Genomic DNA, 13,850 nt, shown 5'->3' with positions numbered 1-13,850 from the left:
GGAGAATGTGGCTAAGTCTACATTATAACTCGAAGCCCTAGAATCCAAACTGCACTGCATAATCACTTAAGAATACTGAGGAATATACAAACATCCTTTGCCCCAAGGCTTGGATTTAATGGCAGGACCAGGTATCTGCCTCCAAGTGGCCCAGTTCTTTAGTTCTTGCTGTAGTCTCATTACTTTCCATCCCAAGGGCAAGACGGATTCTCTTCCATGACATGTCCACCTTCTCAAAATGGAGTGGTCAGCTGTTCCTTGAGACTGAAGGACTCTCCCAGGTTCAGCACAGGACACAGGAGAGTGTGACTAATGATCCTGAGCTCAGTAAGTTCAAAGGGGAAGCAGAGGATGATTCACAGATCAGGCTCTCTGATTCAGTGAGACCAGTGAGAGGGAAGGATATCCGAAGCCCATCACCATTGTCTCTGCAGCTCAAAAAGCTCAAATAGTCCTGGATCTGGCCAACGTGATAACCCCTGACTTTCATTTACTGGATTCAGTGCATGGAGATACCAATCACTTTTACCTCTAGAGATGGTGCTTGAATTGAGCTGATCCAACTTATGATTTTCCTTCTTTAGGATGGTACAAAACCTTTACATTCAACAGACACTGTACTTCAAATTTGAAATGTTGACATTTCCTTAGGATGATGGCAAGGAGTGTGTGATCCTCTGCCTTAATTCGGCACAGTAGCCAGCTCCTTGCTGAGGTAAGAGGATCACAATTTTGAGGCCAGTCTGGCCAACTTACTGAAGGCCTGTCTCAAAAAATAAGAAGGGCTGGGGCTGCAGTTCAGTGGTACAGTGCTTGCCCAGCACTGGAAGGTCATGAATTCAATCCCCAGGAGAGAGAGAGGGAGAGGGACAGAATGAGGATGGGCTGGGCTAATCGGTAGTAGGTATCTCAGTAGCCTGAAGGGTACAGCTGTTCTACACCCCTCTCAGAGCCGTGTGCTGCACCAGCAATGGTCCAGCTCAAAATTAAAGATCTGGGGTATTTTGGGTTACCAGTTGTCACCTGCCTTCTCTCAACTTCCTTTTCCTGAAGTGATACAATCATAACACAGACTTTGAAAAGAGGTCAAATGCAGTGTAGCCACCGACTAGCTGTGGTTGTGGGACCACAGGTAACAGCACGCTCAGCACGAGCCTAATTGTTCAGTGAATGCAGAAGCAGTGTTATCACTTGTCTTGATCAAGATGATGTCTACTTCTCACATCCATTCTGACCTGAACACTGTGCACTTTTCTCACTGGATCCTAACTTAAAGGAATCTTATCTGCATGCCTGTATAGTCACATTTTTGCCAAACACCTGGCATGGCATAGATATTCAGAAAAAGTGTGCTGAATAAGTGAATGAATTCTCCATTGCACTGAAAGTTAACTGTCCTATTAACCCAAATAGGTCACACAGATTCATTCTTGCAAGCACAGCTACATTGTAAAGTTGTAATACAGACCTCAAGGCACCATGCCGTCACGGCCCAGAGCAGAAGGAAGTGGTGGTACCTACCTTCACAGCATAGGTGCTACCGGGGTCTTCGGAGCAGGTGGCACAGTAATAAATGGCATCTCCTGAGTCACAGCAGGGCTTGTTGCAAGTCAGCTTAAAGAGTGACCAGTTGTTCTCGTTGAAGTGGAGCTCCTTCTGGCCGCCCATGAAGAGGTCCTCGCACTTGGCCACGAGGCGGGCCAGGGACTGGGTGTAGAGCCCCCCGAGCTTGGCGTAGGTGCCTTCCTTGCTGCTGATGCTGCTCAGGAGGCTGTGCAGCTGCAGCTGAGTGCTGCTGGAGGAGGCCTGGCTGGACACACTCAGCTGCGAGGACGAGGTGGAGGGAGCTGCTCTGCACTGCAGGCCGGGGCTCCCGCAGCTGCTTTTGCTGCCTGCCAGCCCTGGAGCCGGGACCCAGGGAGCACTGCCTTTGAAAGCCTTCTCCAGAGGCTCAGAAGAGAAGGCAGGGGGGTGGCGGCTCCCAGTGCTCAAAAAATAGCCAAAGTGAGCCTCGTCATGGACAGACACGTTGGTTTCTGAGTGGCTTAGGTTCAGCTTCGGGCTTGCTGTCCGTGGCTTAGGAGAGCCTTGGTTCCAAAAGACGCCGTCGGGAGAGGAGGCCGCTCTGCTTACTATCTTCTTCTGGGGCAGTGGAGGGGGTTGCACAGGGCCGCTGGGGGACACATTCTCGGTGGAGCCTGAAGGGAACGGGACGGGAGCAAAGAGCTTCTTCCCGCTGATGGTAGGCGAGTGTGCTGGCTCAGACGCGGGACCTGAAAGAGAAGCAGAGACTGTCAGGCTGGAGGCCAATGCCTCAGGCCCAGGTCCTGCCAGCTTTTTTCTTTTATCCCGGTCAAACCAATTTGTTTAATTTTACTTTTCTTCCTTTTCTGGAATAGGAAATATATGCACAGTGGACAAAATTCAAACAGCAAAAGGTATACATAGATCATTCAGTCTTCCTCTAACTCTGTCCCTCAGCTCGTAATCCGACATCTGAGAACACCACCACCAGCAGGGTGTCATGCACGCTTCCCACCACGCAAAACACTGTGCAACACACACACACGCACACACACACGCCTGTACACACACATTTTCATGAATGAAAGCAAACAGTCTCCACTGTTTACTTTCATGGCTCAGACACACAGGTACGCAGATCTACCTAATCCCTTAAAATAGCTATATTATAATACATCATACACAAGCATTGTAATTTAACAAGGCCCCTCTTGATGGACACTTACATTATTTCTAACATTTTGAAAATAGTTGTTGAAGTAGCAACAACAGACCTGAACATGTGTGACTTGACCAGTTTTAAAAGAAAGGTTGATAGAGGTTATAAATTTACTAAAAGTAAAATCCCACTTTGAAACATGCCGTTATTTGAGTTTTCACAAATACGTTGCTGGTTTAGGAGGCAGGGTGGTCCACAGACATTTTAGAGGGCAAGGGCACATGGCTTAATAAAATCAGGAAATAGACATAAGGGAAAGCGAATCTTTCCAGGGTCCCAGGGTTCCCCACCAGGGACATATAGATACCAGATCTGATCAGGGGAAGGTCTAGTCAAGGCCATAAGTCTCTATGGGACATTCAGACAGCCTGTCCAGGCACACACAGGAGGGGAGACAGAGACTGGTTTATACCAGGCCAAGGCTGGGGAATATTTGTCTTAACATGTGATATGGAGGTTTTACAAAGAAACCATCTACAGTGAATAAACATATACAGATATGAAAAACTGAAGAAAGTTCACTCTAAGAACTGACTTCAAGATATGTCTACAACTAGTTTTTCTTCATGAAGAGTTCTGGAAATTGAACTCAAGACCTCTTCCTTGCCAGGCAGGCATTGCAGTGCTGAGCTAAACCTCTAATAACAGCTTTTAGGGGGATAAAAGAAATGTTAGACATAACCATATGTTGTAACATATAACCTACTATCCTGAAGGCTAAAATAGCAAAAGAAATCGGAGTCTTAGATTCAAAGAAAAGGCTAATTCCGATGTGCACCCCTCAGTCTACCAGGCTGTGCCACCTGAAATGCAAGGCGTCTGTCTCTCTGTATCTTTCTAGTCTTAGCAGTGAGACTAGATTTTAATAAGTACAACAAACACATTAGTCCATCGCAAGAGGTAAAAAGCTCCAAAACGAAGTCCTTGGCTTTTGCAGGGCTGCTTCTAAATCGTTAATAACCCCTGTGCCCTCACTGAGCTGAGCCTACTGTGGCTTTCTGTTTACCTTGGATTTGAGGGCAGACCCGGAAGGCACACTTACTAAGCTGTTTCCTCATTTAAAAAGGGCTGGATTGCATCCCTGGACAGACCCCTTCCAGCACTAACAGTGTATCATTTCAGCATTCTCCATTTTCAACCTCTCAGAACATGCGTTTTAATGTGAAAGCTGCTCCTGGAGTAAAATAATTCAAGGCAGACAGCTTGCGTCCATGATGTCCCCTGCTATCTCTAGTTCTCACAGTTTGCCTTGCCTCTGGTAACTCACTAATCTGGACAGAAAGCACGAATCTTTTTAAAAACAATCTGCATCTTCTCTTGTTCTCCAGAACATCAAAGAGATTGAGATGCTCTGGTGCAGACCTTGCATATGGCCCAGCTCAGAAACTCACTCCTGAACTCAGGCAGCCTGGAAAAGGGGGCTGTCTCCTTTACCCTAAGCTGTATTCTCTTGCTTTCCATGAGAACAGTGTCAATGAATGTCTTTCATCAGATTGAAACCCTACTTGGGTGAATCTAGCAAAGGGTTCTCGGTAGTAGGAAGGAGGAAAGGCTCCAGGGATTAGCATGTAGGGTACTTCATTTTCCGGTTTTTCTCATATGCCACAAGTGTGTCACCCAACAATCATTCCCTGATGCATGCACATAATCAGAGAACGTTGCTGCATAAAACCTGCTTCCCTCTCACACCCACGCTCATCCTAAGAAGCCTTAAGTTTCACCTTTATCAGTGATGTGAGGCTCCCTTGGAATGTGGACATTATACATCTAAGTGGACTTTATGAACATGCCTAATGATTTTTTTTTAAAGCCCAGTTCTGTGGCAGGAACACGATCTTCCAAACTGCATATCCTCCTGAACATCCAGGTGCTTAAAGCTCTCTGGAGGGCTAAAGGAAAAGTACGCTAGTTTGATGTTATTATATGTAGAAAGCAAAGAAAAGAAATCTCGATTACAGTGGTTGGGAAAACTGGTTAATGCCTATATAGACATACAGGGTAAAAGCTGAACCCACGGAGCTGTGCAGTGCATCCTGGGGCAGAGGACCTTAGAGCTTCTTAACAGGCTTTAGTATTCTTACAGTTACTGTGAAATACATGCTCATATGTGATTTTGCAAGAGGAAGCTATTCTCCGACACATGAGGGGTGGCCGCTGTCTTCTCGGGGAAATGACTGAGTGTCATTTCCTTGACTCCAGGAGCTAGATCTTCACAATTCACAGCAGGGGCCGCACTATGGATTTAGAAAATCCAGACAAAAGAGGTGTCCTGACACCCCAAATAGTTCACTGTTCACAGGCAAACTACTGGTTTAGGAAAATTTGCCCCCAAAATCTTCAACAACTCTGGACAACTGCCAAAATGACTCATATTAATGGGACATAAAACAAATTCAACTATATTCCAGTTTAATGGATGTGTTAATCACCATATCCAAACTCCGATTTACAACGATGAGTAAAAAGGGGTGAGAAAGCTTTCTGTAACTACATCTAGAGCACTGGTGGGTTTTAAATAATTCTAAGAGGGCCAGAGGGTTCCAACACCAGATCCGAAGTTGTCCTTCCAGTTTCCAATTCTGTATATAATGCAACTAGAGAAAAGAACACCCCGCAATCCTTCAGGGCACTCACTGCTCTAGAGGAGAGGAAGTATTTCTAGTGGGAAACCACTCATCATGTGGGGAGCAAAAGGGCAGCGTGGAGGTACAGCAGTTTGGTGTCCCTATATTTAGAAAGTAAAGCAAAAATTCAGGATTACAGTGGTTGGGAAAAAAACAGGCTAATTCCTGTGTAGAAATGCAGGGCAAAAGTTCACAGGTGGTACAGGGAAGTTCACCTTAGATAGAGCCCTCTCTTCTGGCTGGGTGTGGATAGATATTTCCATTGTTTCTCCCGGCCAAAGGAGAGCTGACAGAGGAAGTGGTCGGTCCTGTTTTGAGCCAGGGCAGAGCTCCTCAGCAACTCTGTACAAGGCTTTACGGCTGACAGTGGCTGGGCCAGCACAAACGCAGAGGCAAGAGGCAGGATCCCTACAACATCCACATGCTCTTTGCCATTTGGCTGTTTGCAATCTTCAGTTAAGGTGAAATGAATTTTTTTTTGTGTGAAAATATTGAAATACCCCATAGATGGATTTTTAAGGAGGATAACGGACTGTGTAGCACTAAGCACCTTACAGATTCGTCTACTCATCAGTCAGTATTTACCTACTAAGACCAAGGCATTGAGAACAAAGCAGATGGAGAAAACTTTGCACAGGTCCTGTGGTCTAATTCAACCCCCTGTCGGAGGTTAAAAATACCCACAGTCATCTATATAAGCACCTTGTCATCACCACACAGGAAGCGGCAGTGAGGCAGGGGTCTGCCAACCCTGCCCCCACGCCCACACCTGGGGATGTGCAGGGTGAGGGTGGAGGCCTGAGCAGTGCTCTACCCTCACACATAACTTTTTCCTCCAAAGGAAAATTGCACAGTCTCTTGTTTGGGTCTACAATCATAACAGACTCAACATTACGTGGGAAAAAAACAGCAAAAAACATTCCTTTAAAAGGAAACCTTTGCTTTTTCAAGAAGATAAATGTGGTCTGAAACTGGAGGCATGTTATTAACATCTTAAAATGGGGTGGAAAATGTGGTATTTGTAAAGAATCTCTCCAGACCAGGAAACAATAATCAGGGGAAGAATGTGATTTACAGGCAAAAGCAGAAAAGCCTGTCTCAGTTTAGAAAACCAACTCTAGATGCTTGGTCTGCTCGCTTACAGCCCAAATGTGCTTCTAGCCAGGTGACTTTTCCTACAAAGCGCTCTTCACATGCTGAACTGAAAGCTAAACTGACAGTTTTTTAGATGACAATTTGAAACGTATACAAATTTTTGATGCATGCATCAGTACTATTTCTTCTAAGAATTTATCTTATAGAGGGTCTCACTAAATCCCAGCAATGTATAACACAGGATCCTATAGTACGCATGTAATGAAAATAATCTAAATATGCATTGGAAAGAGAAAGTCTTAACTAATTCACACAGTGAAAGAATAAAACATTTTTTAAAAAACGAGTTAGACCCAAGGTTCTGACTTGAAACACTTGAAGATGTATTAAGTACAAAAGGGTATAGAATTGAATTTTTATGACATTTGAACTATGGCTAAAAACTTCTGGGACAACAAGAAAAAATGTTTAAAGTAGTGATGCAAACGGCTTGAATGTCAGAAGACTGACATTCATATCTTTTCTGTATCATATCTTTCATATCTTTCTGTATTGTCCAAATTTTTATCATACACATGTATTAACTTGACTGAAGCAATAGTATGTGGTTTACCACACACTTTGAATAGAACAGTATAAGGCAAAGCTTCACTTTGCTGATATAGCCCAGGATACTGAAAATCTTAAAAATAAACCTCTTCCTCTTTCATTCTTTGATTTTCCAGAACACAATGCATGAATCAATTTGTCTCCTTGAGGGTCTGTGGGTGCACTTAGGGAAAAACCCCATGTAAAGTATTAGACCGCACCTGTGCATTTACAGTCAAGTGCTTAACAAGCCTGTTCCAGCAACATAAAATATTCTGGGGTGCATATTTTGTTTTAAATACCCTTCCCAAGACCTCCTTTTTAAAATTATAATTTCTTCTCATGAGCTGCAGGTGACAATAGCCAGTGGTGGGAGGAGACAATGGCTGGGAAGGACCAGACATTGCTCCAAACCGCCCTGCAGCTTTTTGGTCTCCTCTCGCTCCCCATCACTTCTGACTTCCTGGCCACTTGTTAGGAAGATATACACATTGTAAAAATCTCTTTGGCACTGAGATTGACTTAAAAACAAAACAAGTGAGGGGTTGTGAGCTCGATCCCTGGTACCAAAGGAAAAAAAATCTATAAAAACAAAACAAACAAACAAAAAAACAAGGTCCCTACTACCACCATATTTAATTACCTTTCTCTAAGCTCTGATTTGATAGCAATAAAAATACGAACAACTTCCTGCCTGAGTATTTGTACTCATGTGAATTTAAACCCACTCACTGCTTAGGTTAGACCTCTTTCTTCTCTGTTGAAGTGTTTCAGTTAAACAGAAACTCTAATCTCCTCTAGTCTCCTGGCATCCACAGATATTAGAACTGCTGAACTAAATTCTGACATTATCCTAAATCAAAGAGGGAAATGATCTTAATGCAACATTAGGTTTGTAAAATTAAAAGTTACCACTTAAAACATGAGAGTCTTCTTCTAATGGGCGTTTTTCATGAACACTTAGCTGATCACTTCCCTCTCCCACCCACCACCCACCACTGACAGTGCTCCCTCTGCAGCCTTCACAGACCTGTTCTGACACAGCAGTGCACCCCTCCCAAACGAGCCAAGGCTTAGACAGAATTTTCCTTCCACTAATCTGACTCACCATGCAACCGCAATGTCCCCATGGACCAATGGGGTAACAGATGTGCTGGGAGGGACAAGAAATCCCAAACAAGTATAGAGATGAAATTAACATTGACACAAAAATGACATTTTCTCACCATAAAATTTACCTAAACTTGCTCTGTGAAAGAGCAAAATAAAAGACAGATGATAGGTAGTAGGGACTGATTGGGGTGTTACACACACCTGTCACGCTGGCACTCAGGAGGCTGAATCAAGAGCTTTGCTGGGCGTGGGAGGCCAGGCTGGGCTACATAGTGAGTTCGAGGCCCCGCAATACATGATAAGACCCTGTCTCTAAAGAATAAAACAAAACAAAACTCCGGGAGAAAGATCTTTCTTAAATGGGAAGTGGCTCAAGAGATGGAGAGGGCAGGGAGGAGAGAGAAAGGGGATGAAAAAGGAATTATTATACACACGTAACAACTCCATACAAAGAATGGAAACATTATGTCCTGCCTATGCATAAAAAAATAAAATTGAGAAAAATGTAAAAAAAGCTATAGATTTCAATTATGTTTTTCTTATAAAATTCAAAACTTACTTTCTGCCACAAAATCTAAGCCATAGCTAACTTTAACCACTAACCCTGATACATTTCCAATAAGCTTGCGTAAACTGCTGTGCTGACATACCCGGGGTGCCTTTCTCTTCCACTCCCTCAGGGCAGCCCATCCTGTGGATGAAAAGGCCAGCGGAATGCATCATGTTCATTAGTGAGTTCTTACTGACTAACACACGGAGAGTCTGATGGCATCTTTTTACTTTCCACATGGCATTAGAGAGGTAGACGTTACATATTAGCCTCGAAGTCCTTCGGTGTGAATGGATTCTACTTCTATTCTGATCCTAGTCTTAGCTGTGCTCCTAGATGTGAATTAGTAGCAAAAGTGAAAGTGGGTAAAGTGCCTGTGGAGACGGGCAGGGAGCTGTGGAAGGGGGAAGGGGATGGCTGGGTGGTGACGGGGAAACAAAAATAATCAAGCTTTGATACATGGATGCACCAATTCCCTGAGAGGACTGTAATTGTTATGTATCTCAAACACATGTGAACATCTGAAACAAAAAGGTGGGTAAATATTTTACCTACAACATAAAAGGAAGTTAAGATGCGTTGGGATGAGAAGATAATTGTTCGGTAACAAACCTAAAACACGCAGCACCCTGCCCTGCTTAAGCATGTTAAACTGAAAGAAGGACTTTTCACATTACATGACCAGCACCTCTGTATACTCGCTAGCTTGTTTAAGTGAGGTTAAAATGAAGAGAGTGGAAAAAAAGAGAGGAGAGAGAAAAGACTTTAGGGTCTCGCCAGTTGCAAAACCGGTTCTGGTACAGAGCCCTAGGAAGGAGCAGCAGATAGATGCTGGCTCCTAGAAGTAATTCTGAAATAACCATGAATGGATATTCATTTTAATTTATGTTATTCAGAAATTAACATGCAAAAGTGTCTTGTTTGGGCGAGACGATGGCCCTCACACTTGTCCAGCAGCTTCTGACATCCCACCCCTCAGATGCACGCCGAGCCCTGCAGTCGGTCCCACGGCTGCTCCCACAGCTTCTTTCCCACCTCCCTTCTCCTGCCTCTGTGGCACACCAGGCTGGGCCCCTCTTCCCAGTCTGCCTTGCTCTATTGTGGGGCCCCTCCTCCCAGGGAAAGTGCTCCACTCCTTGCTCTCCCTCCGTAATTCCAACCTCACTAAGACAGAAGCTGGTTTCCTTTGTCAAAAGCCCTTCCCCGAACCTTCCCTCCCTCATTAGGTCTCTGTCTTCCGGAAGCCTTTAGAAGCCCTCTGCACGAGGCAACTCAATTTCCTACCTTATCCCCTCCACCCACATGTTGGGTGTTTTAATCTTGATTTCCCCAGCTAGTCCGCAAGAGTCCTGAGAACAGACATCATGATTTACTGGTTCTGAGAAGGGAAGTGGTGAAGCGTGTAAGTCTAGTTCTCTTCAATTGCAGCTGCCTGATGTCACACAGACAGCTCTGTCCTGATTGCTTTTGAGAACTGGTCACGGTCCTCTTGAGAGTGGGCTAGGGCTGACCAGCACTGGGGCTTAGGTTCAGAGATCCAGCCTTCCAGAGGATCATCTGCCTGACTGAACTACCACACAATGGGATGGAAAAAACAAAGGAGACAGCTGCCCTAAAAACCGGCACCCAAAGAAAATCATTTTTGTTACACTTCCCCCAAATTTGAGTTGGAGGTATTTCCTCTTTTTAATTAACAGCTATCAGAGGTTTCCTATCAGAACACCTCACTCTGACCCAGACCACAGGCTTTTATTAGTCAGTACCCATCTTTCAAGTAGAAAAATGCTGTTGATGGGACATTTACAGGAAACTCCCTTCTCCAAAACAGCCTACCAAGAATTCTAGACGGGAATGCAAAAGAAACTCATGCTAACAACTGTCTAAATTTGACTTATTAATTAATGTACTTTGAAGAGGAACACAGGACAGAAGATACACACAAAGGGTGAGAGTTAATACTGCCCACCCAGACATAAATGTGAAAAATATCAAGAGTTTGCTTTTAGGAATGTGCCCCATCAGGACACAGTGAGAACTTGGTCCAGAAAGTGGGGTGGATGGTGACCTAATGAACCTTTTGTGTTTTAACTCAGCAAACATTTATGCGAACACTTGTGTCTATGTGTGCATGCATTCATGTGTAGGCGTGCATGCAAATGAGACAGAGAGACAGCACTCAGGGTGAGAGCTGGGGCTGAGGTGCATGCAAGCCCTTTAGAACTAACCCTGAGGACAGAAAGTGTACCTACCCATGGATGGTTCATTACCCAAAAAATCAGGAGCCGTGCCACAGGCTTTGCTGCCATGCCAATGCATTTGTAATTACTAAGGGAAATATGGTTACCTTGGCTTATCAAATATTCAATAGGAAATTAATTGCAACTGTTCCTTGCTAGTGACTATGTCAGGGAGAAAGTGGAACCGAGGAAACAGGCTTTGCTCAGTGTTTTCCAATCCTAGCTGGGCTTGGAGGCCCAGGAGAATCTCAGCCTCTTGTCAAAGGTGAGTCTTACCTCCATCGCTGCAGGTCCTGGAGTCTGAGGCCAGGCTGTCCGTGGAGCTGGTGGTGAAGCTGACGTGGACACCCCGGAAGGATGGGCTGAGGCTCTCTGCAGAGCTCTGGCTCACTTTTTCCAAATCAGAGCTGCTCTTGTTCATTTTTAAAAGGTGCCTGGGAAAGATAGAAACAAAGAATAAAAGAATGTCCCTTGCTTTCTATCCAGAGATGAACCTACCAGGCTTTAAAAACCTGGCCAATATCTACATATCAAAACAAACAAACAAAAAAATAAAAACCATGGGCTTTTCTGAAGTTTTATGCACATGCCTGGGAGACTTCCTGAATCGGTTAGTAGAAGAGGCTGTAAAATGCAGACAAATACCAAAATCCTGACTTGGAAAGAGGAACTGAACTGCCTTTGCATTCTGATCCCCTCTGCCAAGCAATTTATGCCATCTATTATACCCCGGGCATCATCTCTACAAAGAAAAAGTGAAACATTACCATACAGGCCAACGTACAGAGATCTGCAGAGGTGGGAGAGTATTTGCAAGATTTCATGACAGGAAAGTTTCAAATTAGGTCTAAAAACATGAGGTTTCTTTATTTGCCTGGTAGTTTCTTGCTTGGCTTCAAAGAGTTTGGCTGGAATTAAGGAAAACTTCATTTAAATTTTAACTGAACTCCAGGATAAGCACTTCTGTAGTTTTTAAATAAAACCAGGTTAGCATAGCCCTTTATCTAGAACCTTGGAATCTGCCCTCTGACTTTCTGTGAAACCTTCTGTTGTGTTTCCTAAGACAGGATTGTCAACATATCAGAGACAGGAATACCAACTTTAAGAAAAAAGAACTTGCCCTAGGGAAAAAGTTCCATTATTGGGCAGAGTGCTTAGCTTATTGATTTCTCCTTTCCCCTTCCCAAGGCCCACAGGAACATTCACTTCTCCACTGACATTTTCACCATGAAATGAGACAGACCACAATCAATCCAGTCCCCCCGTGAGTAGTAACCCACATTGGCCTGAACTGGTGTTTCCTGATCACATTCCTGGTTCCTACTATGGCAGATCTATATCTCAGTATCTGCTATAAGAAATAGACAACATGGTATTGATTTGGCATCAGAACTGCTATACTTCATGCACATGATCTTACTGTCAAGAATTAATTGATCATTCTTTGTTTACAACATTGGCAGGCCCTGGGTTAGTTTTCAGTCACTGGAATGCCTTGCTTAGAGCAGGAAATGTATCCCGCATCACAAAACTCATGCAGTAGGTGGGACATTTTCAGAGGTGGCTAAATCTAGGGTGTGTGATTGATTTGCAGTACAATGCTGGGAGAAGAGTGGTTAATTATTAAATCAACCCACTGATTGGTTTAGCACCACCCTAATCCTGGTAGTCTGGATAAAATAAAAGGAGACAGAAAGCCACTGTCAAGGTCCTTTCCTTGTTGTGTTGCCCCTCTGCCATCTGCCACCCTGTCTTGGAGCCAGCCAACTATGGACTGAAAACTCTGCACATTGTGAGCTAAATTAACATTTTCCCCTTTAACTTTGGGTGTTAGGTACTTTATCTCAGCAATAAGAGAAAAATAACTAAGACAGAATTTGGTACCAGAGAAGTGGGAACTTTGCTGTGGCTCAAGAGTCTTTGAAACTAGTTTGTGGTAAGGGGAAGAGTTAGGAGAGGTCTGGAGATGCCAGCTGTTGCTGGGGATTCAGTGGCACAGTGGAACTGTGCCTGCTTGGCAAGCATAAGGTCCTTAGTTCAATTTCCAGAACACCCCCACCAAAAATAAAATAAAAATAAGAGAGATGCCAACTGAAGAAGTAGAGCAGAAGGTATTGTATGGGAGATTCTGGTCAGAGCTCAGAAGACCAGAAGGCTGACAGAAATTCAGGTGGTAACGACCAAGCTCAGGAAATTTCTGCTGGGAAGAACTGCATTGGCTGTTACATTCCAGACAGTGTGTGTTATGACCTGGCAGAAAGTTTGTCTATCTATCTTGTGCCATTGTAACTTTCTTTTCATTTTTATGGGGCTCACAGCTAAGAGTTTGTCAAACCTCAGATAGTCAAGACTTAAACTTTTCAGCAATAACTATTAGGACTTTGGAAATCCTTAAAGATGGACTTAATGCCTCTTTTTGTAAAGGAATGTATATGAGGCTTTGGGAGGCCAGGGATGGAATATTAGGTTTGTGTCTAGATGGCCTTTCAAAGCCTCATTCAATCTTAGATAGGTCTTTTCCAGAGATGGCTGACTCTAGAGCTTGTGACAGAATGATATGCAAAGCTAAGATAGGGGTCCTAGGATTAAGGGTGGATGATTAGTAAATCAGTCCATTGATTGGTTTGGTACCACCTTAATCCTACTAACCCAAAATATAAGGGCAAGAAAGAGGCTTGTCCTTTCCTTTGTTGCTTTGCTACTCTGGGGGCACCATAAACTGTTCTCTGTGATACTGCAGCCATGTGCCACTCTGTATTGGAGTCAACCAACTAAGGACTGACACCTCTACAAACTATGAGCTTAATAAACTTTTCCCCCTTTTAATTGTGGGTTAATTTTGTTTCAGCAACAAGAAAAGTAACTAAGATAGCTACTATGAAAAGTGCTCTTTAGAAAAC

The 13,850-nt window shown here is 43.9% G+C and overlaps 1 protein-coding gene across 1 annotated transcript in view; it reads right to left on the bottom strand.

The window, feature by feature from the left end:
- The window catches only part of Prag1 (PEAK1 related, kinase-activating pseudokinase 1), a 43,102-nt gene that overhangs the window by 6,036 nt on the left and 23,216 nt on the right, over positions 1–13,850 (bottom strand). Inside the window, exons 3-4 of the mRNA XM_013144365.3 lie at positions 11,227–11,384; positions 1,522–2,273 (exon numbers count right to left, since the gene is read on the bottom strand). Coding sequence (XP_012999819.1) covers positions 1,522–2,273; positions 11,227–11,384 — 910 coding nt within the window. The remainder of the gene's footprint in view (positions 1–1,521; positions 2,274–11,226; positions 11,385–13,850) is intronic.

The sequence above is a fragment of the Cavia porcellus genome, unplaced genomic scaffold, assembly GCF_034190915.1.
Source record: "Cavia porcellus strain 051 isolate PalLab524CR breed Dunkin Hartley unplaced genomic scaffold, mCavPor4.1 scaffold_24, whole genome shotgun sequence".
Lineage (NCBI taxonomy): Eukaryota > Metazoa > Chordata > Mammalia > Rodentia > Caviidae > Cavia > Cavia porcellus.
This window is presented reverse-complemented; position numbering and strand designations above follow the sequence as displayed.